Source organism: Pongo abelii, chromosome 1 (genome assembly GCF_028885655.2).
Source record: "Pongo abelii isolate AG06213 chromosome 1, NHGRI_mPonAbe1-v2.0_pri, whole genome shotgun sequence".
Taxonomy (NCBI): Eukaryota; Metazoa; Chordata; class Mammalia; order Primates; family Hominidae; genus Pongo; species Pongo abelii.
The window spans coordinates 78,917,831-78,943,952 of NC_071985.2; the positions used below are offsets into that span (position 1 = coordinate 78,917,831).

The window sequence follows — 26,122 nt, forward strand, 5'->3', positions numbered from 1 at the left end:
TTAATAAAATGTAAGTGTAACAGCCAGAAGGAGTAATGGGAATGAAAGCATTTTAAGCAAATTGTAAAAGGGATGGGGTCGCTGAGCTTCACTGACAACTCTTGTCCTGGTTGGCTTCACTGTCCATTTCCATTGGGTCAGGATGGCATTTCTGGCCCCATCCCACTTCCCTGGTCCCATCAGTCGAAACTGGTATGGGCTGCAAGGGCCAAAGTACACCTCCAGGGCCAGGTGGGGATCTGTCAGGAAGAGCCATGGTATGTTAGGCTTGGCCCCTATGAAAGAGCCCAGCTCATCCATATATGTGATGTAATCTGTCTGCAAAGTCTGGCTCTGGCCAAACCTGAAGAAAGAACATACTGGAATAAGTGTTATAGTTGCAAATAGGAGCATTAATTTCTTATTTTTTCTTTCAGAAAAATAACATTTTAGATGGCACCTCCATTTATGCCCTCCTTTTCCACAAAATTGAATTTATTGTTTTTTCTTTGGCTAAATGAGCTGCTTTTCTCCTCCTTCCTAATCTCTATTTGAGTTTGATGTAATGTTGGACTTTTGCCTTTGGCCATGTGGCCTGGAGTAAACTGACCCTCTGGTTTAAGGAGACTAATTGACTTAGTTTACTCATTAACACATAATTATTCTTTATAAGACATTGCTTAGAATCTGCCCCAATGTTAGACTTTTAGATTGGTTTGTTTAAAAGTGGGATCATGGATGGTTTTAATACTCCTGTAATCTAATAATATAAATTGTTTCATACTAAACAAAACAAAAAATATTTTACTGCAAAATATATACTTTATTGACAGATTTTGAGATGGCTATTCAGAGGGCCTGCAGACAGAAACAACCCTGAAAAGCTGCCTTTTGTGAAGGAGGTTTTTATCTGTGGAGAAAATAAAGGGAAGTAAACAGAAGATGGAAACTAGGCTTTCTCGGAGGACTCCTTTGCCCACTCTAGGAAAGATTAACTTGCAGGAGAGAGAGACTGAGAGTCAGGCACCGCTGAATGTCTGACAGAGAAACTTTCATCATAGGCTACTGACTCTGAGAGATGCTCTCTGTGAGGTTTCCTCTGCAGAACAGGACAGCCTTTGTTTGACATACTTTCTTCCCTTTAGTCTCCCATGTCCTGTGATGTTACCTCTGAAATCACCTTTAAAAAAATTATGACAGTGAAAAAAATGTGAAAAAAAAATGTAATCACTCCATCTTTCTTCTAATCTCCAAGCTGCCGTTATTCATTCCTGAGCATAGGCCAAGCTAACTATGGGAGAAATTTAGTTTACAGTTTAACTTTGAAACAAAGATGGTAACAGCCCTTTCCCAAAACAAACCCCCTCTTTGCTTGGAGATCAGACTGCTTTTGTAGAACTAACAAATTAGCCACAAGATAAGAAATTAGGGCTCAGGAGTCATGCAGTCAGAAGTCCCCAATTGCTCCTATGGATAACATCACCATTATTAAACCTAACATTGGTGCTCAAGATATTTTGCAGACCCTGCATTCTGATGGGCCAGCTGGCACTACCCAGACTGGTAAACTGGTTCATCTTGTCATATGGTCTCCTCCCAGGAAGACCAGAAGACAAGTTTTGACTCCCTGTGGTTTCATCCCTGACCCAACCAATCAGCATTCCCCATTCCCTGGCCCCTGACTACCAAACTATCCTTAAAAAAAACCTAGCCTCTGAATTTTCATGGAGGCTGATTTGAGTAGTAATAAACTCCTGTCCTTCTGTTTAGCTGGCCAGACTCCAAAAGAGGGTTCTTGGACCTCTCACAAGAAAGAATTCAGGGCCAGTCCATAAAGTGAAAGCAAGTTTATTAAGAAAGTAAAGGAATAAAAAAATGGCTACTTCACAGGCAGAGCAGTGGCATGGGCTGCTCAACTGAGTATACTTATAGTTACTTCTTGATTACATGTTAAACAAGGGGTGGATTATTCATAAGTTTTCCAGGAAAGAAATGGGCAGTTCCCAGAACTAAGGGTTCCTTCCCTTTTTAGACTATATAGGATAGCTTCCTGATATTGCCATGGCATTTGTAAACTATCATGGTGCTGGTGGGAGTGTCTTCTAGCATGCTAATTCATTATAATCAGCATATAATGAGTAGTGAGGATGACCAGAGGTCACTTTTTTCATCAACTTGGTTTTGGTGGGTTTTGGCCAGCTTTGTTACTCAATCCTGTTTTATCAGCCAGGTCTTTGTGACCTGAATCTTGTGCTGGCCTCTTTTCTCTTCCTGTGACTAAGAATGCCTAACCTCCTGGGAATACAGCCTAGTGGGTCTCAGCCTCATTTTACCCAGCCCCTATTCAAGATGGAGTCACTCTGGTTCAAACGCCTCTGACAGCTGTGTGTTTATTAAACTCTCCCTATTGGAAAAACGTGCTGTTCTCAGGGCATCACCTTTTCTGGGCAGTGAGCAAGATGAATCTGTTGGGTGATTACACCTCCCCGCAAAGCCCAGAGAAAGTTGGTCTGGGCTGCTGTTCTTTGGACTCATTAATTTCCTCTGAAAAACCATTTACTTTTACACTTCCATCTCCCCTAACCCCAGTGAAGAGAATATTTAAACATGAACGAACTGGCCCTCCTTTGAGTTCATGTTTTGTAAGGCTTTCATGCACACATGTGCACATAATAAATCTGTTATGTTTTCTCTTGTTAACCTGTCTTTTGTTATAGGGGTGTTGGCCATTACCTTTTATGACAGAGAAAAGAGATCACCCCCTTTCTGCCTCTATAGTTCTTTTAGTTGGAATGTGGCCTAATTTGCTTTTTGAAACTCTGAAGAGCAGCTTATCATTTAAGCAATAAGATGAACATTTTGACCTCTCTATTTCCTCATCATTATTCCTATTGGGCTCTAAAGGAAAGGGTATCAAGCTGCATGAATTGTTAGCACATAAAAGTGCCCAACTCTGAAAGTTGTTCGTGAACTGGATGAAGTTGTGCAGAGGAGGTTTTGCTGAATATGAGGGTTCCATTTCTTTTCTTCTCTAGGCCCTGAATGGGTGACTACATTGTGACTTTCAATGTGAGAGAAGAAAAATAGCTCAGAGTAGTCTGCGCTATGTGAGGTATGCAAAATTTATCAAGCTCAGAGAGCCATGCGTATGGGACTTGGCATGCTGCCCTCTACTAATGCCTGAGGGCAATTGTTAAAAGGCATTTTTATTCCTGACTAGCTGTCTCACTCATCATCTTTATGTTCCTAGAATTTGTGATATGAAGAACAGTATATAGCCAATCAATAGCTTATATACTTTTAACGTAAGTTCTTGGTAAACAACTTAGAAGTTGACTCTTTTGTTTTTCCTTTAAAAACCTACTTGTAACTGCTGCCAACGAAGTGTATATTCAGGGCAATTTGACTCTGTGCTCCTGGGTTGCAGTCCTCAAACTTGGCCCAAATCAATTCTCTTTTTATATTAAATTTGCCTCAGTGTTTTCCTTTAGGTTGACATATCAATGCCATGTTAAATGTTTGAAAAAGTAAAGAAACTTCCTATATCAGTTGACTTTGGAAGAACTCAGGGGTTAGGAGCATTGAGCTCTCTTGCAGTCAAAAATCCATGTATAACTTTTGACTCCCCAAATACTTAACTCTTAATAACCTGTTGACTGGAAGCCTTACCAATAATGCAAACAGTTGATTAACACATATTTTGTATGTCATATGTATTAAATACTATTCTTACAATAAAGTAAGCTGGAGAAAAGAAAATGTTACTAAGAAAATTATGAGGAAGAAAAAATATGTTTACTATTCATTAAGTGGAAGTGGTTTATCATAAACGTCTTCAGCCTCATCATCTTTATGTTGAGTAGGCTGAGGAGGAGGAGGAGAAACAGAAGGGGTTGGTCTTGCTGTTTCAGGGGTGGCAGAAGCGGAAGAGATGGAGGAGGTAGAATTGGGGGCAGGAGAGGCAGGCCCATTGGTGTAATTATGGAAATACATTATAATTTCTGTCTGACTTTTGCTTTTTTATTTCTCTAAAAATTTTCTATATAGTAGTAATCCTTCCTCTATCATTTGCTTTAGTTTCAGTGCCTGTATTGTAGAAGGGTCCATGTTATATAAAAGAAGTCAAAAGACGTCTCAAATAACTGGAATCTGTCTGCCAGGTTATCTAATGTCAATTTATTTCTGGCATGGCTTTTTCTATGTCTTCGTTCTCATATGGCACTGCTTTGGAAGGACTCAACTCCATCAAGTCATCTTTTAGTTCCTCTAGTGTGGAATTGAAAGTGTCTATTAGTGGTGTCTATTAGCTGTTGAATTTCTCCATGATCCATATCTTGAAACCCTTCACTGTCGCCTTTTTATTTTGCCATATCCACAATCTTTTTCGTGATTTCTGTGACTGGCTCTGTTGTAAATCCTCTGAAGTCATATATAACATCTGGACATGGTTTTCTCCAGGAGAAATATGTTGTTTTAGGATTGATGGCTTTCATGGCTTTTTCTATAACAATTAGGGTATCTTCAATGGTATAATCCTTCCAGACTTTCATGATGTTCTCTCTATTGGGTTATCTTCCACAGCATTGAATATCTTTTCCATAGAGTATGGTACGTGATGAGTCTTAAAGGTCCTTATGACTCCCCGATATAAAGGCTGAATTAGAATGTTGTGTTTGGGGGAAATTAGACCACTTCGACGCCTTCAATGTTGAACTCATGGGGTTCTGGGTGGTCAGGGGCATTGTCTATATCAAAAAAACTTTAAAAGGCAATCTCTTATTGGCAAGGACTTTCTGACTTCAGGGACAAAGCATTGACAGAGCTAATCCAGAAAAAGGGTCTTGTATAACCAAAAGATACGAAGCTGATATTCATCTTTTCCCTTCGAGGCTTGAGGGGGTAGCTTCATAGATAGGGGCCATCCTGATCATAAATCTGACTGCATTTGCACAAAACAGTAGTTAGCTTATTCTTTCCTGCCTAATCTTGGTGCTCACTTCTGCTCCTTATTAATAAATGGCGTTTGTGGCTTTTTTTTTTTCCCAGAATAGGGCACTTTTGTCTGCATTAAAAATCTGTTCAGGCAGGTATCCTTCCTCCTCAATGATTTTCATAATGACATCTGGGAATTCATCTCCTTCTTCTTGGTTGGCAGCATGCATGTCTCCTGTTATCTTGACATTTTTTAAGCCAAAGCTCTTTCTGATATAATCAAGTCATCCTTTGCTGGCATTAAATTTTCCAGCTTTAGATCCTTCACCTTCCTTTTGCTTTGTCATATAATGACTTTACTTTTTCTCAAATTATACTAGAGTCTATATGTATACTTTCTTATAGCAATCCTGCACCCACATAAAAAGCTGCATTTTCAATCCAAAATAAAAAGATATTTTACAAAAAGTGCAAGATTTGGTGCCTGCTGGCATAGCTGCACTGGATTCATTTATCTTGAAATGGTGGGCAACTATAGCTGCAGACCTCAATGTATAGTATATATTAAGCAACTCAATTTTTTAATTATAATGTCGTAACTTTTCTCTGCTTCTTGGGAGCACTTCCAACATCATTAATGACACTTCATATGGAGCCCATGGTGTTATTAAAGGCTTAAGGTATTGCACTAAACATGATAAAAATATGTGAGAACCTTGAGAGATCACTTTTTACTGTGATGCAGAATTTACTGGAGATATGAGCTGCTCAGGTGAAAATGACTAATGTCACACAGCATTTTAAGTAGATACTCAAAACACTTGAGCTCACTGCAATACCAACAAGAGGTGACTGCAAAATTATTATACTAGTACATTATGTACTACATTTTATGCAGTTATGACAATATTGCATCTTTATGTTTGCTTACATTTCTCTTGACTATGAATGGTGCCATGTATAGTCTGTAAGAGTTTGTATGCATTTAGTTTTGATAAATTTTAATTTTTATTATAGATTTGTGTATTTTTTATGGTAGTAAATGATAAAATAGACTAGTATCTACAAATATTTTATACATGGCGTCTTTTTCTTAATTTTTTTCAATATTTCTAGGCTACGCAATTCATCTTTGAGTTTTTTTTTTTTTTTTTTTTTTTGAGACAGAGTCTCACTCTGTTGCCCAGACTGGAGTGCAGCGGCATAATCTGGGCTCACTGCAAGCTCCGCCTCCTGGGTTCACGCCATTCTCCTGCCTCAGCGTCCCAAGTAGCTGGGACTACAGGCGCCCGCCACCACGCCCGGCTAATTTTGGTGTATTTTTAGTAGAGACGGGGTTTCACCATGTTAGCCAGGATGGTCTTGATCTCCTGACCTCATGATCCACCCACCTCGGCCTCTCAAAGTGCTGGGATTACAGGCGTGAGCCACTGCGCCCAGCCTTGAGTTTTTTAAATTGCTGCAGATCTCCAAAAAATTCATTTTTTTTTTTTTTTTTTTGTGAGACGGAGTCTCATTCTGTCACCTAGGCTAGAGTGCAGTGGCGTGATCTCGGCTCACTGCAACCTCCATCTCCCTGATTCAAGCAATTCCCCTGCCTCAGCCTCCCGAGTAGCTGGGATTACAGGTGCACACCACCACGCCCGACTAATTTTTTTGTATTTTTAGTAGAGACAGGGTTTTACCATGTTGGCCAGACTGGTCTTGAACTCCTGACTTCAGGTAATCCTCCCGCCTCAGCCCCACAAAGTGCTGGGATTACAGGCGTGAGCCGCCGTGCCCAGTCTGCATTATGTTAATTGAAAAAAATCCATGTATAAGTGGGCCCATATAATTCAAACCTGTGTTGTTCAAAGGTCAACTGTAGTCATTTATAGAGTTGTTTCTTAACCTCAGCACTATTGACATTTTGAGCCAGATAATGATTTGTTTTGGGGGACTGTGCTCTGCATTGTTGGATGGTTAGCAGAATCCCTGTTCTCTTCCCATAAGATGCTGGTAGCATGCCCTCTCCACTCATAATGACCAAAAGTGTCTCCAGATTTTGCCATATGTCCCCTGGAGGGCAAAATTATCCCTGATAGAAAACCTCTATTCTTGAGTTACACAAGAGAAGTGTAATGACTGTTTACTATCTAAATATTTTTTGATTATTGCAAGTGTTCGGAAAATGTAAACTCTGACTAATGACAATATTTAGAGCATATTAATGTCTTTCTACATATAAAGGCACATTTTAGGACTTGCTCTATTAGCAAGTACAGTTGGTTACCACTTGAATTTTTTCCCCATTTTCTCATCAATGTAATCCATCATTTCATTCATGGTTGGCAGGGTACATGAGTCTAGAAAATAAATGAGGAGAAAAATATTGAAAAACACAAATCAGAAATATATAATGACATATGATGGAAATCATTTGGTTTTTATAAACTGTATTCCTGAAAACTTTTGTATTAAGAGGAGCTGGAGGTGTCTTTGATATCTTTAGCAAAATACCAGTTCATAGAAATAAAGACCTGAAAAGTTAATGAACCTTTGGGAATGGCAAAGCTGGCCTGTAGTGAGATAGTGACAGCAGAGACATTTGTAGCTTCAAATCACTCAGTCTCTTATTTCTGTAACATTATGGAGGACCTAATCCTCAACATATGTGCTCAGTACACTTCATGCATATAATAGCTTAATAATTTCTTCCTTTTTTATTCTGTATCCTCTTCCTAAAACTTCTCTGAAGAAAGAATCTGGTAAAACAGTTCCCTTTAAGGTTTCTGGCATTTTAAAGGAGGTAATGGAAGGAAGCATAGGATTTTAAACATCTTCTGCAGCTATGTAAGGTGTTTTAAGGGGCAGCAGACAAGTTTTAACTTTTGGCAAATTTCACTACATCAATGCAACTTCTTTTAACTGGTGATGGTAGCTTATTTGCCTTTGTAACAGTGGAATAAAGTTGCTCTAAAATTTGCAGTGCATGAATATTTCCCAGTCATCGTTAGGGTCTTATGTCAGCCTGGTAGTACCCTATGATTGATATTGGCTGGACACCCTGCTAGAAAGTAAGAGGCCAGAATTTTTTTCTGCTTCGTTTGTTGTTGTGTCCTAAGTGCCAGGTTAGAGCCTGACACATAGTAGGTGTTCAATAAGTATTTGCTGAATAAATAAATGATACCATTTGCTTCATGTAAATTTCTTAGGTTTCTGAACTATATCCAGTCTTCTTGTAATACCTCAGGCTCTTGGCATTGTTGTCCCTTTCAAAGGAAAAGGGCAATAGAAGTATTTTGCGGGGAGCACCTTTAAAAAGATTTCATGATGGGGTTTATTTAAATAATGATCTTCCATGGTGTATTTGAAATAGAAATTTATTTATCTACAAAGTTTTAGAATATATATATATATATACACACATATATACACACATATATATACACACATATATATATACACACACATATATATACACACACATATATATATATATTCCGTGATTGTAATGTTTCATTAATTACCAATAGTTTAAGTTTTTATGGATTAATTATGTTAGGTAAGTTATACCTATATTGGTCAATATTTTGGAGAATACTTGAATAAAAGAACACTTTTCAATAATAATGATAATATTTAGTATGACTGGAGTAAATTAAATCAATATATTTGAGACATTGCTTTTCTCCATGTAGTCCTCATGTTCTTGATTTCCTCACACAAGCATACTTGTAGCCCCTGGAGACCATGAGGTCTAGAGTAGAGGGAGAGAAGAAGATTGTCATGAAAATCAGAGTGGCCTGACTTTGTTATTCTGACAGAAGTTGACACCAGTGAGGTTTCTGGCACACCTCCAACACTCACCAGGGCCCTTCCAATCTTCATAATGTAGCCTGACCTGCAGTTATCCTCTGCTATTTTTTTCGTGCTTAAAATCTTGCAAAGTCCTTAATCCCTATGAGAAGTTTAAGCTCTTTAACGTGGCTTATAAACCTATATTTCTTGCCACTCCCTGCCTCTGCTTTATATTCCCTTCCACCAAAATGTTTCTGGGTCCTTACACATTTCATGCTTTTCCTCACCTTTATGACTTCCTGTATACTGTTTGCTCTGTGCAACAGTCCAACTCCCCTCACTAGAGCCCCCGCAAATTTCCTCTATTATGGCATTCTCCACACCCCATTTTAAGCTTTGAGAGGTCAAGGAACATGTTTGTCTTGTTCTCATTGTATCCCTAGCACAGTGCTTTGCATATAGCAGGTGTTCAGTAAATGTTCATTGATAAAATGAATGAAAGACAGAATGGCCCACCTACTTGCAAATACTTTAGCAGCCCACCGGGCTTGCAGGTCTGCTATGGGGATGGCAGCTCCAAGGGACTGAACCAAGCCAATCACAGCCAAGGTTGGCTTCTCCCTTAGTGGGGGGAAGATGCCTTTAAACAAGGTAACCTCATTGTTTCTGCTTTTCATGATGGTCTCATCAAGGCGGGGTAGGAATAATCATAGCCTGTTGCAAAGATGACGGAGTCGATAGCCTCAAACACGGTCCCATCCTCAAACACAGCTGAGGTTTCCGTGAACTCCTTCACACTGGGCTTGATGGACGGAGTGCCACACACGATGCGGGATGGGAGCTCATCATTGAACACAGGCTCTTTTCTCAGGGAACTACAGAAATTAGAGGCAAACACCCTTGCTGTAAATAGCTCATTTCCAAGAAATACCTGCAACAGCCCATAACATTGAAATGACATCGAGCAGTTAAACATCAGCATGAGTGCCATTGACTCTCTTCTCTCATGGCAATTCCTTTCCTAAATGAGACTAAAACTAATTTACAGACATAATAAAGTGGTTAAGAACACCAACTCTGGAAGCAGATGGCCCAGGTTCATAACCTAGCTCCATCTCTTACTAATTGTTACTTTTCTGTATTTGTTTCTTTATGTGTAAAATGGGGATGATGATGGAATCTTTCTCATAGGTGTTGTGAGAATTAAATGATCAATTATCCTTAAAGCACTTAAAACAGTTCCTGGCACATGCAAGCACTGTTGTTATAAGTGCACTATTATCATAACTTTAAAGTCTTGTCTTACATGGGGAAATCAGACTTGCAGTGGTGGGAAGTTTTATTGCCATGTTTGGTTTTCTTTCATCAGCTGTGTCCACAAAAAAGTGTAACAACTTTGATATTGCATTTTAGTTGCCAAAATTCTAGGAATAATATTTTTCAGGACAATATATTTCATTTTGATTTAAGTTTCCTTTGTGATTCTGGAATTTCCTGCAAGTATCTCAGACACAAAGAAACCTTGTAAATCCTGAAATTTGTCTCTATACTTCCACATCATTTTCCGTCTATCTAATCCTGCCACCTCTTCTTTTACCTTACAAGGTAGCAAAACATAGACCGCAATGAAACTGTTTTTCCTCCCCCTTTCTCCCTCCAGAAACTTAGGGTAATTGGAACCCTTTCCAAAAGGAAGCTTAGTTTTTAGAATGAATGAATTTCCAAAACTATGTTTTAATTGTCTAAATGGCAAGGCCAAAATATAATTTATAGTTACCCTTACAAGATAAAAAATCTTAACCAGCTCAGGCTATGCAACTTATTATATATTAAACATAATTTTAAAAAACTTTTATTTTAGGTTTGGGGGTCCATGGTTTGTTATATAAGTAAATTGTGTGTCACAGGGGTTTGGTGTATAGATAGTTTCATCACCTGGGTAATAAGCATAGTACCTGATAAGTATTTTTTTCCGATTCTCTTCCTCCTCCCACCCTCTACCCTCAAGCAAGCCCCAAGGTTAAACATAATTTTAAATGCATAAAATCAACATTTTTTTAAAGGGTTATAGCAGTCTGCAAGACTTGGTAGTATAAGTGCTTCAGACTGACAGTTTAGCTCCTAAATCTGGCATTTGCTCTTTTGATTTATAGTTCCTCCTTTTTCTTACCCTCTTTCTCTAAACACAGTGAAACTTTTTGGCTAGCGTGGGCCAGGAGATAAAATTTCTCAATTCTTTCTTTTCTTACCAACTTAAATATTCTTTTTTTCTATTGATATGCTGATTCTTCTACCTGGAATGACTTCCTAATTAGTAAGTGTTGGGTCCTGTCTCTATAAAGAAGTAAATAAATGAATCTGACTAATCTTACAGGCCATGTTAGTTGTGACTGTCCATTACTTTACGTGTTCCATGCCTCCTGATGGTTCTGCAATAATGTCAACATTTCAGGGGTGGAGGAAGTGTGCACTTTTGTTTTGAGACTTCCTACTTGCTGAGACATGTTGATTAACACTATTTTGTTATTTGCTCCTTTGAAGCACATTAGAAAATTTGAGACTAAGAAGAACCAATTTTTTTTAAAGCTTTATCATTTATAAAGCAATTTTTATATTTTTATATTATTGAATACCACAACCATCTTGAGAAGCAGGTATTATTATTGATGTCTTCATATACCCATAAGCATGGACAAGATATTCTTCCAAAAAACCAATTTGAGTTTGTTCAGTCCTCAAAGTTCTATGCTATAGCTTGTAGCTACCACAAATGAATCATGCATGTCAGGGTGATTTATCTGCCTGCGTCATCTCCATTTCAGATTTTTCCATACCCTTTCTGTACTGGACTAATTCCAATAAGTTTTCCAAGCCATACGTGGTCTCTGGGCATATTCCGTCACCTGTGAAACCTTGAGTTTAATGTTTCTAGGCTCAATGAGACAACAAAAGTAAGTTCTAGAGAGAATAAATTCATTAAATGAGTGCCCCCCTTTTTTGAATAAAAAAATTTCCATTTTTAAGTACCCATTTAAAGGCATCAGGCCATAGCTCTCATGCTTAAACCACGTGTTCATCTTCTGGACATATAACCAGTCAGAGACGAATGAAGGAAGGACATTCCGGAGAAAGGATGCAAAGCGGGTAACATACATCATATCCCAAGGATAGCCATCATCCCAGACCCGACTCATGACCCAGGAACCACTTCTGGTACTGAAAATGACCTGATGGAGAAAGGCAACACAGATTTCAGTATTACTCTGTAAGAAATAAGCAAACACAACACACTTCTTTGGGCACTTCCATGCATTTTCCTCAATATCCAAGTAGGAACACTTTTAAAAGGCGGGTCTGAATAAATTGTCTAGCAGCCATAAAAAAGAATGAGTTCATGTCCTTTGCAGGGACATGGATGAAGCTGGAAACCATCATCCTCAGCAAACTAACACAGGAACAGAAAACCAAACACCGCATGTTCTCACTCATAAGCGGGAGTTGAATAATGAGAACACATGGACACAGGAAGGGGAACAACACACACCAGGGCCTGTTGGGGGGGTGGAGGGCTAGGGGAGGGAGAACATTAAGACAAATACCTAATGCATGTGAGGCTTAAAATCTAGATGAAGGGTTGATAGGTGCAGCAAACCACCATGGCATGTGCACACCTATGCATGTTCTGTACATGTATCCCAGAACTTAAAATAAAAAAAATTTTTTTTAAAGTCTAAAATTTAAACTAGTAGAGACAGGATTCTTTCACTACCCCTGAGGGCTGGTATGTAGTTGTTGAAAGGATTAGAACCATACCTCTAGGAACAACAGGGCTCTGTGTTCAACTGTGATGGTTTAATCTTCACATACTCATAGACTAAGATGGCAAGTCTGGTAGGGACCAGATGATCCAGTGAGCCTCAGTGGTTGTGGCTGGTGATAGTGGACTAGGTGGGGGAAAAGTGTAGCTAAATCTCTAGCTGAAATTAGCCTGATGAGATGTCAAGGATTTAATTCTGTTCTCTGTCTCTTGTTGTCTTTTCCAGTTCTCCCTATACACATACCCCAAGGACTTCTCCTGAGCAACCCAAACCATGGCAACCGCCTCAGCCCTGAGATGAGTCTGGCTGCTTATCTATTTTACCGTCTTTGCAAAATAGACTTTAACTTTGTGATAACTGAAGGGAATTTTTAGTTTAAAAAATTTAGGTTTTATTTACATCCATTTAAGAATTTATTGAGAACCTGTTTTCTTAAAAATATGTTGTTTCTTTAGGGTCTATCGATGATACATGATTTAGCTTGGAGTCCTCTGGGAAGTCTTCCTTGACCTCATCCAGGCTAAGTTAGATTCTCTTTTCCCTGTGTTGCTATTGCCACACCTAATTCTACTGGAAGACTCACCATCTCCTCTGGTGATAGTCTGTGTGTACCTGTCAACTCCATCTCCATCCATTGACTCTTTCTTGAAGTCAGGAACTAGTCTAACTTATTTATGCATTTATTTTTAGTTTATCATAGTTCTGAGACAGAGTAAGCATGGTAAGTGCCCAATATTTGTTGAGCATCTGCTGTTTAGTGAATTAATGTTTGTAAATACCAAGTCATGCATATCTTTCAGAACTTCAGAGTGGTAAACACAGTGCTTTTTGCATGATAGGTTATAATAAATACTGTTAAATAAGGATTAAGCCTGACCAGGAACTAGTCTATTTGGAGGTGATCAGAATATAAAATGAAAACAAGAAATACACACATACACACTCATCTATACATACACACACTCATGCACTTACTTCTGGATTCAATGGAATGTACTTCCTTACTAGCATGGGCCACATTACCTGGCTTCACATGGAGGATGTCTCAAGTCCTCCTTGATTTAAAGGGCCACATACAAGAGGTGGATCTCTTGCGGTGTGACATAGAAGTACCATCCTCAGTGCCTTGGCTGCTGATTTAGTAGCACAGCCCTACCTTAGGTTTATTTCCCAAAACCTTTATGTCATGTACCTGTGTAGCCAGATGGCTGAGCTCAACAGCAATGTCAGATCCCGAATTCCCTAGACCAATCACGAGGACCCTCTTCCCCTATGAAGGCATCTGGATTCTTATAATCCCGGCTATGGAGGTAGTTGCCTCGAAACTGGTCCAGGCCTAAGTGGAACATGGCGAGTGGTTTGAACTGATTTTCAGAAATTACGAAGACATTTTCTTTGTGTCTTTTTAAACCTATTATCAGTTGTAATTAAAAAATTCCCTAGTTGAAGTGCATTTATCCATTTAGCATTTTTTGACATTAAGCCCCCTAAAACTTATTTTAGTTCCTTAAAAAGTCTTAAGGCATGGGAATGTATGTTTCAATAATAATAATGGTTAATATTTATTGAGTTAACTCTGTGGGCTAGATCCTCTGATAAATGCTTTACATGTTTTAACTATTTAATCTTGATAATATCCCTGCATGGTGGGCTATTGTCCCTATTTTAAAAGAGGAGGAAATTGAGACAAAGAAGTTAAGTGGTAAGGAACTAGTGGAATAGTAAGTTGAGGCCAGGTGTTCTGATCCCATGCTCATAAACATTAAATGTGCTGCCCGTTAACATTAAGAGTTTTAATCTTATATTCCTCCTGAACCTTCACTCTTTAATTTGCCTTGGCCTATGGACATCACACCTAGACATGGGAACTCTAATATCTTTGAGTAGATTGTGTTCCTGTGGCAAGGAAGGAAGGAAGGAAAAATGGAAGGAAGGCTCCATCTATATTGTATTTATTTGAAGTTTGCCACTTTTGGATGGTAATGAAGTATGCTGCTATACACACACCCATGTGTGTACCCACACACAAATCACTGAGATTTCTAAAGTTTATTTGCAAATTGTGGATGAAGATGAAATTAGAAACTTAGGAGTCTCCTATAAATAACATAAGTAAACGTGTCTTTCTTTAAACCATTTGGCAGTTGGACTCTACTTTTTTTGAATGTAACTGTGCTCGGAGACCCTGTGTGCTGTCAGAACTTATATTTGAGTTACTGTCTGTAAAACAGGAACTTGTGTTTGTCTGATCTCTGGCTTGCAGTCCTTGATTATTTTAATATAAGGACTTATGAGGCTATTTATTACTATATCCTATCATTAAACTTAATTTTTTTCTTTTGAAATCTAAGAATAATCATTATGTAATATCTATAGAAAGATATGTTTCTAACTCTTGATGTTTGCATATAAGTCCCTAGATTATTATATATTTTCCAAACCTACCAGGAAAGGAATCAGTTGGCAGATTGGGGTATACGTGATGTCCTGAACAAATCATTATAGCATCAAAAATAGTAGATTCCTGTTTCCCATCCTTTTCAGTAACAACAACCCATTGGCCCGTGACTAAGAAGCTGGGACCTTTCTTTATACTGGAAACCAAGGTCTTTAAGAAAACCAGAAAATTTATTTTTCTATTTATAATTCTACATGTGAAAGTTTTTTTCCTTCTTGCATTGTTTCTGTGGAGGAAATAATTGTTACGAGCTCTCTTGGTCACTCAGAAATGTATAGAAAGATATTAAAATTGGAGTCACAGTGAATCTTCAGTGAGTCTTTGAATCTCACAAGAAAAATTACTCACTGGAGTACATTTACTTTTTGACATCAAGTTAGTTGGTTTAGGGGTAAATCACACTGAATATTTTTGTGAATGATGTCATATAACAAATCTGTGTTATTTTCTTATGGCTACCCTCTACTGACATGGCTTCCTCCTTTTCTGACCTCATCTTCCATCTACTCAATAAATATGGGAATATCTCAAGGTTTGATCGTTGGCGTCTCTTTTGCTCTGCGTGAATACTCTATCTTAGAAATACAGCAACTTTACGGCCAGGCGCAGTGGCTCATGCCTGTAATCCCAGCACTTTGGGAGGCTGAGGTGGGTGGATGACGAGGTCAGGAGATCAAGACCATCCTGGCTAGCATGGTGAAACCCTGTCTCTACTAAAAATACAAAAAATTAGCCGGGCCGGGCATGGTGGCGGGCGCCTGTAGTCCCAGCTACTCATGAGGCTGAGGCAGGGGAATGGTGTGAACCTGGGAGGCGGAAGTTGCAGTGAGCCGAGATTGCGCCACTGCACTCCAGCCTGGGTGACAGAGCGAGACTCCGTCTCAAAAAAAAAAAAAAAAAAAAATATTAGCAACTTTCGTGGTATGAATATACAAATACATCTATCCTTGGTCTCTCTTCTATCCAGTTTAGCTTGACCTTTCCATCTGGAGGGCCACCTAATACTTCCTCATATGTAGCAGGTTTTGATTGACCTACTTAAATTTCCTTTGAAACTGGCTTCTGACTTTCTTATTTCTTTGAATGATGACATGAACCTCCCAGCCACTTATGCTTCAAATCCATGACTTGTTTTCCTTGTTATTTCTCCATCCTTGCCTCACGTTTAAACAATATTTCTCTCCCAATCTCATGCTTTCTTTCCATGATTATTAACACTGCCTTCATTCAAGTCCTTATCACTCCCTTGCATGGACTACAGCAAGAACCTATAACTAGCCTGTCTTCAGCCTCCCATTTCCTACAAGCCATCCTTTGTCCTGCTTGTCAGATTAATCTTCCTAAAGGACCATATTCATTTCATGTCTCCTGCTCAATTTCTGTTACTTCACAGCCTCTAAAACTTATTCTACATTTTGAATGCGATTACTATTAAGTCCATACAATTTTGTTCCAATTTACTCTTTTAGTTTTATGTTCTGTTATTCCCACAGACTTTTCTGGAACATATTCTGCAAATTGCTTCCCTAATGTCCATTCTCCCTTCATTCTTACTAACAGAACCCTGATTTTGTTTGGAGTGATAACATACCCAGAAAAGGGATGCATTTTCCAGGTTCCTGTGCAACTAGGGTGGCCTGTGAGATATAAGCAATGTTGGACAGTTTTTTCAGGAGAATTTGTAGAAGGGGAGCTGATTCAGCTGAGAGAACATCCCTTTGCCCTTCATTCTTTACTTTTTTTTTTTTTTTGCCTAGAAGGCAGATGTGACGGCTCAAGCTTCAGCAACTGTTTTGGACCACAAGGCAAACCTCATGATGTAGGCCTTATGCTAAGAAGGGTGAAGCTGAATCTTTGATGACTTTGGTGCCATCACATAAGCTCTGGATGTCCCTTCTTTGGACTTCTTTTACATGGTTGCAAAATAATCCTCTATTTTTCAAAGTCACAGTACACACTAGTTTACTGATATATGTGGCCATATCTCATCCTAGCGTATATATCTCCCTCCTAACCAACTTGGTTTGCCCACTGTTCTCCAAATGAGCAGGGCATTTTCCCACCTCTCTAATTTTACTCATGCCACTCATTTATCTAAAACACCTACTAAATACAACTAAATTTTACCTCCTCTAGAAAATACCTTCCCCCAAAGTGTTGCCTCTTGCTTCATGATCTCCATAGCATTGTTTTATATATAAACAAATCATAGATAGCTTTTAAAAATTTTCTCTGATTGAAATTATTATTGGAATCTTTTTACTTACTCTTTATATATTTATTTTGAAACAACTTCTTGAGAGCTAAGTCTTAGACCTCTTTTTCTTTTACATATAGCACATAGCACAATGCAAGCACACAATAGGAACTTCATTAATGTTTGTTGATATTAACGCCATAATGGAAGCAAATGAATGTAATGAATGAATGGAATAAAATGACTATTGGAAAATTTTATTTTAACTATACATTTGGGGCTACTCCGGGTAAAATAATGATGTAAATATCACCATGGTTTGTAATTTTGCTGATTGTTTTTCCCACTATATGCATGTGTTCTGCATTTAGCAGCAGTTAATTGAGGTTAAGAGTTCCAAACATACAGACAGAAATGCTCAATAAAGAGTCCCAAATAAATGTAAAACATTATTCTCACAGAAACAATGCTGAAATCTCAAGTCTTTTTAATCAAAAAAACCTAACGAACTGAGTGGGTAAAGATGGGGGCAATGACTATATTTCCCATTTAAGTTGTTAACCTTTTCATAATGTAATGGGAGAATCTCTACCAAATGCTGTGGTTTTTTGAACCACAACTAATTGGCATTGAACTGACAAAATTCCTAATATATACTAAAGCATTTTCGATTATTTCCAAAACATCAGAGCATGAGGGCGGAAAGTGGACAATGATGGGCTAGCTGCCTCCATTTTCTAAGGTAGTCTGAAAGCTCTCAGAGACTAGTGAACTAATAAGTCTAGGAGAAAAAAAATCAATGCATGAATGCTTTATAATCAGAGCCAACATTTGATTACTGAGGTGCCCAAATATTTGGCTCTAATTTTTATAATAGTTTGCTGCCTCCTTTTTCTCTAACCCACACATATCTTAATTTCAACAGTACAAGTTATGAGACCCCTACCTCAAACTGTATGTATCTTAAAAGATCCTTCTTTTGAGCATATGTCTTTATATATTCCTGGAGCTTGCTGTGGTGCATATAGTTTGGGTAACCATCCGGGTAAGGGAAGTCTGGAAAGCACATCATTTCTTTGAAAGAGTTCGTGAATACAGACTGGTAAATGCTGGCTCTGCCTTCTTCTGTGTGGTCCTAGGGAGAATAAGAAAGCTTAAAGAGAAAGCCAAGAATTGTGTTCCCTTCAGTGAACACAGTGGTTCAATTCTTGGTTGACTAAAACCCTTTTAATGTTTAAAAGCGTAAACAAAAATTAAAAGCTCTCAGTAAGATATGGAATGGAAAGCCCTTCGCGTAGCACCTGGCACAGAACTGGAGCTCTTTCCACGTGAATCCTCTTACTGTAATTACCCTCAGTGTTAGCTCTGTCTTTATAGTCACTTAGTGGTTTTTGCTTTCTCCTGTGCCACCACTGGTTCTGATCTTATACTCAGATTAAAAACAAACAAACAAAAAAACAATACTGTCTAGAGGAGGCTCTGACTTCTAGCCTATTTATTTGCTTTTGGAGTTTAGCAAACTTCACTGGCAACAACCCAATATTGAAGTGGTTTCCCAACTTTGACATAATGAGAATCACCTGGAGGCTCCTTAGACCGTAGATTCTTGGGCCCTATTCTTAGAATTTCGGATTCAATCTGTCTGGGGTGGAGTCTGGGGTGGTTTGCATTTCTAACAAGTTCCTGGTGATGCTGATGTGGCTGGTTTAGGAACCACACTTTGAGAACCACTGCTCTGTTGTAAATGAATCCTATTCTTTGGCTCACCAGTTGCTGGCCTTCACTCCTCACCAAAGAAACACAGGAAACCAGAGCCCTTAGAACATGTGTTAAATCTTGGCGCTTCATTTTAAAGCCTCTGTGTAATTGAAAAGTGGCTTATTTTTTAGAAGCAGTCAAAGGCTAAATTGAAAATAAACATTTCCTCTCAGTTGTGATGGTAGGGTAAAAGTGCACACAATGTGCTGCCTTGAAAATACATTTCAGAGCTGGCAGCTTCTGCTTCCCGAGGTCCGGAAGGGACTCTTGTGCAATGGGGGAAAGAGATGGAATGTCACGTTGCTGCTGGATTCAAGATGTGTATCTCCCTCTCACACCAGCTGACCTCTGGAAGAGGGAGACAAAAAGTGCTGGAAAGGGTTGAGAGGATTGTGTCCCAGTGGGGAAGTGGGGGGCTGCCCAAAGCCTCAGTATTTTTTCTCAAGTTGAAAACATAATCTTCCTCTATTCATGGTTGCTGTATTTGTCATAAGCGTGGAAGCACAGGAATTTAAACTTTTTAAAATTTTTGTGGAGGTCAGAAAAAGGGTGAAGGCTCATTTCCAGCAGTTTGGCAGGCTGAGTGCTTCCCTTTCACCCACAGCTAGTGCCTTCTACTGATGGTTGTGAGAAGAAGGAGAGGTGGGAAGGAGGTTTTTTCAGCTGCCTATTGAAAGGAGGCAGGGCTGAACTGTGGGATGGAGCCTGGTTAAAGAATGTAAGACTCTGTTCTGGGAAACAGATGCTAAGGCCTTGGAATATTTCCATCTTGAATGAATCTCTGCTTTTTTGCCCCTTGACCTCAGCCAATTATAACACAAGGAGAGAAGAGTATGTACACTACAGCTCCTTGGAATTTTTCCTAAAAGACTGTTCTCCAAACAAACACAAAAAGCGAATGTATTATATAACAAGTCAGTTGCTCCAGGGAGCATGCATTTTTATTATTTCAATATGAGGTGTGGTTTGAGCCAGTAAGGAGGAAATTCAACTTCAACTCTGCCTCTAGCTGAGGGAGCTTACCCTAGAACCAGAGATCTAAGCAGCTGTGTGCACCATCTGTCTTGGATGATAACTGTGTTCATCTCTCATCTTTCCCACGAGAACATAAGTAACTTGAGGGCAAAGTCAGAGGTTAATTTCAGAATGTTGTACATGCATCTAAGCAGTCTAGCTTGATCTTCTTTCGTATTCCAGCTCTGTTTATGAGTCCCATATCTCCTTGTTTAAATATGCCCTTGAAATATGCTCAAAAGTTGCCTTCAACTTTCTCATGCCTTTCTTTACCTTCCCTCTCAGCTATTGCCAAATCATCTTTAGCTTTACTAAGCTCCTATTATCCTTATTGCCCTAATTATATAGTCACTTATAGTTATTCTAATACTTGTTTTCTCACTGCTTTTAAAGTGCTGCCTGGCCTCTTATCTGCAGCTATGCTTAATATAGTGCCTTACACATAAAGTACACAGTATGCGTTTGTTTAATGAACGAAGGAATAAATGAGTGGGAAAAAGTTCAAATAGTCCTGGTTTCAGCTTTTGCAATCAAAATGCTACTAATCTATTGTTAAGCGTTTTTTTTTTTTAAATGGAGTCTTTCTCTATTGCCCAGGCTGGAGTGCAGTGGCATGATCTCAGCTCACTGCAACCTCTGCCTCCTGGGTTCAAGAGATTCTCCTGCCTCAGCCTCCTGAGTAGCTGGGATTACAGGCACCCACCATCACACCTGGCTAATTTTTGTGTTTTTAGTAGAGACGGGGTTTTTCTGTGTTGGCCAGGCTGATCTTGAACTCCTGACCTCTGGTGATCCACCCGCTTCGGCCTCCCAAAGTGCTGGGATTATAGGCATGAGCCACCGCACCTGGCTGTTAAGTAACTTCTTATTACAGCAGTAATAAAATCTTTTGAGGACATGAGGCCCTATTTAGGAGTGGATGAAACTTAAAACACACATTCAGCCTGCTACTATTTAAATCCCATTTGGTTTTCATTTCTCAGAAAAAGCAAATAGTGAAAAGTTCAGAATTATCAGGTTTCTGTCTGCTAGAACACCTTCTAAAAAAGGCTTACAAGATAAAGTCTTATGTAACACATAAAAAAAATCCCTCTCTGATTATATATTGTGCCAAGCAACTTTTCTAAGAAAAGAAGGAAGGGTTAGGGTATGTGGAGGGGGCTAAAGTTTTGCGTATTTGTATGGGTCCATATTCTCACCAGGCCTTTGAGTAGAAGTTTGCTTACAGACATGACCTTATGGAAAAGAAGAATTTCCTCTTGTGGATAACTCAGAATCCAACTTTGAATCTTACTGATCTTTGTATCATATTATTGCTTCCTTAAGTAAACTTTCTGATCTGGCTATATTGGCTAACTCATGGATCCCTCTCTGCACACACCATGTTCATTGCCTTTTCTGTGCCTTTCACGGATTTTTGGTCTCTCTTAACCTGGTGCTGGCACACTGCCAATGACTGCATAGACCTATGGAGTGCCATTCGCAGACTTTGTTGGGAAATGCACTCTCTAGGAGTTGTGTCACAGGTGGTCCTCTATTTTGCTTGTCTGGGGTTATCCTTCAAGGCTAAGTGTCATCCCTGTGGTAGGTTTTCTTTGACCTACTAAGATTTCTGTAGTCCACCCTCTTCTAAAAGCTCGAGGCACTCGTCCATTGAATTGATGGTGACAAGGTCTATCTTGTTGTTGTAGTTATATAATCTCTTATTTAAAAGTCTTAGGGCCAGATATATTTTGGAATGTGTACATTTTTGGATTTTGCTCCATAATACTCCTAGTGAGATCTGGGGCAGCAATCTGTCAAATGCAATAAAATTTCTGCCGTGCAACAGAAAGTGAGCTTTAGCTTCATGTCGATCCAATTCATGGTATTTAACCTTATGATTTCAGAAGAGGTTCTGCTATCAAGTGAGTTTTTGCCCATTTGCTATCAAGGATTGTGGAATTATATTATGGCTTGCTTAATCAAATGAAATGGAACCATTTACAAAGAGTGATTATATTCCATACTTGTCATCCCGGTACTTAACACAAACTACCAGAATAGATGCTCAAGCATCATTTAATTGTTACTAGGGAGATGGTAGAGAGCCATTTTATGATTTACTCTAAGCTGTCCACATTTCCCTGAGCAAATGTAAATAAGGAAAATTAAATTCTTGAAAAATATTAACTCTTGATTACCCCCTACTGGGAAATAAAAATTAATGACCTTATATCTCATGGAGTGCTTTCAGAGTTACAAAACCAAAATTTTTTAAAAAAAAATCTTGGAGGAGAATAAAAATGTGTTCTAAGTTAGCACTGATATACTCTATTGGAGGAGGCTATTGGTGCAGGCAGAGCAGTAACTGAGACCAGGACAGGAAGTAGTTACAATATGAATGATGTGAATATAATGTTTTCAAGCCAAATATGTATCATCGACAACTGATTACAATGGCTGGGAAATTCAGGACAGAAGAACTAGAAGTTTCTCCAAACTTGGCTTTGAAACTAAAAAAAAATGTGTTTACAAGGACTATTTCCTAATTATATTATTTCTACAATGAGCCCAAATGCAAAGACCATAATTTTTCTCTCTGGATTTGGAGCTGATAGGCTATTCAACAGCCTCACACACATCACACACAATCATCATGTATAATAATTTCTATCTGCCCAATAGACATAAGTTAATTATAGAATCGTAGCCTCTGCATTTGACAAATGAGCATTTGAGGTCCAGGGAAACAAAAGCAACTGGCCTGAAATCTGTCTGCCTAGAAAACCTACAAGTTGAAATTAGAACTCAGGACTTCTGACCTCAGGATCTCAGTCCAGGTTTGTTTGTCTCTTTTCTTAATCGTGTTCCTGGCATTTAAGAGCAATAAAGAATAGAATCGTTTCATTGCATTCTTATACACCAACAACAGACAAACAGAGAGCCAAATCATGAGTGAACTCCCATTCACAATTGCTTCAAAGAGAATAAAATACCTTGGAATCCAACTTACAAGGGATGTGAAGGACCTCTTCAAGGAGAACTACAAACCACTGCTCGAGGAAATGAAAGAGGATACAAACAAATGGAAGAACATTCCATGCTCATGGGTAGGAAGAATCAATATCGTGAAAATGGCCTTATTGCCCAAGGTAATTTACAGATTCAATGCCATCCCCATCAAGCTACCAATGACTTTCTTCACAGAATTGGAAAAAACGACTTCAAAGTTCATATGGAACCAAAAAAGAGCCCGCATCGCCAAGTCAATCCTAAGCCAAAAGAACAAAGCTGGAGGCATCACACTACCTGACTTCAAACTATATTACAAGGCTACAGTAACCAAAACAGCATGGTACTGGTACCAAAACAGAGATATAGATCAATGGAACAGAATAGAGCCCTCAGAAATAACGCTGCATATCTACAACTATCTGATCTTTGACAAACCTGAGAAAAACAAGCAATGGGGAAAGGATTCCCTATTTAATAAATGGTGCTGGGAAAACTGGCTAGCCATATGTAGAAAGCTGAAACTGGATCCCTTCCTTACACTGTATACAAAAATTAATTCAAAATGGATTAAAGACTTAAATGTTAGACCTAAAACCATAAAAACCCTAGAAGAAAACCTAGGCATTACCATTCAGGACATAGGCATGGGCAAGGACTTCATGTCTAGAACACCAAAAGCAATGGCAACAAAAGCCAAAATTGACAAATGGGATCTAATTAAACTAAAGAGCTTCTGCACAGCAAAAGAAACTGCCATCGGAGTGAACAGGCAACCTACAAAATGGGAGAAAATTTTTGCAACCTACTCATCTGACAAAGGGCTAATATCCAGAATCTACAATGAACTCCAACAAATTTACAAGAAAAAAACAAACAACCCCATCAAAAATTGGGCAAAGGACATGAACAGACACTTCTCAAAAGAAGACATTTATGCAGCCAAAAAACACATGAAAAAATGCTCACCATCACTGGCCATCAGAGAAATGCAAATCAAAACCACAATGAGATAGCATCTCACACCAGTTAGAATGGAAATCATTAAAAAGTCAGGAAACAACAGGTGCTAGAGAGGATGTGGAGAAACAGGAACACTTTTACACTGTTGGTGGGACTGTAAATTAGTTCAACCATTGTGGAAGTCAGTGTGGCGATTCCTCAGGGATCTAGAACTAGAAATACCATTTGACCCAGCCATCCCATTACTAGGTATACACCCAAAGGAATATAAATCATGCTGCTATAAAGACACATGCACACATATGTTTATTGCGGCATTATTCACAATAGCAAAGACTTGGAACCAACCCAAATGTCCAACAATGATAGACTGGATAAAGAAAATGTGGCACATATACACCATGGAATACTATGCAGCCATAAAAAATGATGAGTTCATGTCCTTTGTAGGGACATGGATGAAATTGGAAATCATCATTCTCAGTAAACTATTTCAAGAACAAAAAACCAAACACTGCATATTCTCACTCATAGGTGGGAATTGAACAATGAGAACACATGGACACAGGAAGGGGAACATCACACTCTGGGGACTGTTGTGGGGTGGGGGGAGCGGGGAGGGATAGCATTGGGAGATATACCTAATGCTAGATGATGAGTTAGTGGGTGCAGCGCACCAGCATGGCACATGTATACATATATAACTAACCTGCACGTTGCGCACATGTACCCTAAAACCTAAAGTATAATAATTAAAAAAAAAAATTGTTTCAGTTACCTGGGAAGGCCATAGTATATTTTTGACTAATTACTAACATTAGTGCCCTTTACAGCTTGGAGATCTGGATTTCACCATGCAGGTGATGATGTTTAATGAGCTGAAAATGTCCTTTTCAGGACAAATTTTGCTGGTGTGAAATAGTTTTTTGGGCATTAGTATGATTGGAGGGTAAGATTTTACTTTCCAGATTTGGAGCTTTTGTGATCTGCCTTCTAAATCTGAATTAGAACTGATCAGATTTGATTTGCATTGGAACCCATCTCCTTCACTGGTGTTCTAATGATGTGCCACTCACCAAGAATTTCCACAGGCCTCCAACATCATTGCTCCTTTCAAAGCAAGTGGGCTCCAACCCCTCCTCCAGACAGCACCGTATGGCAGCCAAGCCACTGACTCCATCTCCGATGATGCCAACCCTCTTGCTCATGATTGCCTGTAGGAGAGTCTGGAGAGAACATCTTCAGTAGAGTGTCTTTAATACTTATGATTTTTTTCAGTAGAAATTATCAGCCAAGGTTTATATATCAGGATCCTCACTCAAACATAAGAAGACATAGATGCACATTGATAGTATATGCTCATTATTTTTACCACTTTTGCTATAATAAGATACTAAAACTGGCTGCTTCTGATTATTCAATATGTCAAAAATAGCAGATTCAGTGAATGTTAGAGGAGGAAGGACCTTGAAGATCATCAGTCCAATGCTCTCACTTGCAGATGAAGCTTTGGTATGCCGAGACTAGAAACTACTTCTTCAAGGTCCCAGAGGTAACAAATAAAGGAATTGGAACTAGACATCTAGCCTGCTGCATGATATCCTCCGTACAAAATCACTCCTCATTTTGAATGCTCTAAGGGGCTTCACCTCTTAAGCAATCACCTTTCTCTCCCCAGAGAATCAGCAGTTCTCGAAATGTGGAAGAGAATGGCATTTAACAATATCTTTTGATGTAAAAATTGGGAAAGGGGGAGGAGTTATTCTTAAAGTAAAAATTCCTTTTTTTCTTGTATTTTTAATGGTATAGAGCCATAGTAAAATCTGAAAGAGAAGGACTGAGTGTGGTGGGGATAAGAGAAGAACAGGGGAGGGGTGGGTGGAGTAAAAAGAAAGGGGAAGGAAAAAGGCAAGAATGAAGTCTCTGGTTCTTGTTAGAAAAAATATAAAACAGTGACTGCCATGGCCACTGGAGCTGTAAGGTGAAACTCCTGGGAGATTAGGGGAACAATGATTCTTTTATTTATTTTTGCTTTGGAAATATAGAATATATAAACAAAGGCTATGCACCTGGACTATAACGAAACGTTTTGTTGTGCCAACAGTGAAAAGTAGCTCAAATTTCTGGAAACTTAGGGCCTGATCTGAGTTGCTGAACTAACCCTTGTAGATGAGCTTGTAAAACTAGTGAACTCAAAAGACAGAATTGTGGTCTCTGAACCTTGTCTCT

At 38.8% G+C, this 26,122-nt stretch overlaps 1 protein-coding gene across 1 annotated transcript; it reads right to left on the reverse strand.

The window, feature by feature from the left end:
• Window positions 1-25,101, reverse strand: LOC100443433 (putative dimethylaniline monooxygenase [N-oxide-forming] 6). The gene is given in 10 exon segments (XM_024231119.2): window positions 1-343; window positions 7,184-7,256; window positions 9,212-9,385; window positions 9,388-9,566; window positions 11,719-11,918; window positions 13,702-13,779; window positions 13,781-13,845; window positions 14,955-15,117; window positions 18,111-18,299; window positions 24,970-25,101. Coding segments are annotated over 10 exon segments (1,596 nt in total).
• Window positions 25,102-26,122: the final 1,021 nt, after the last annotated feature.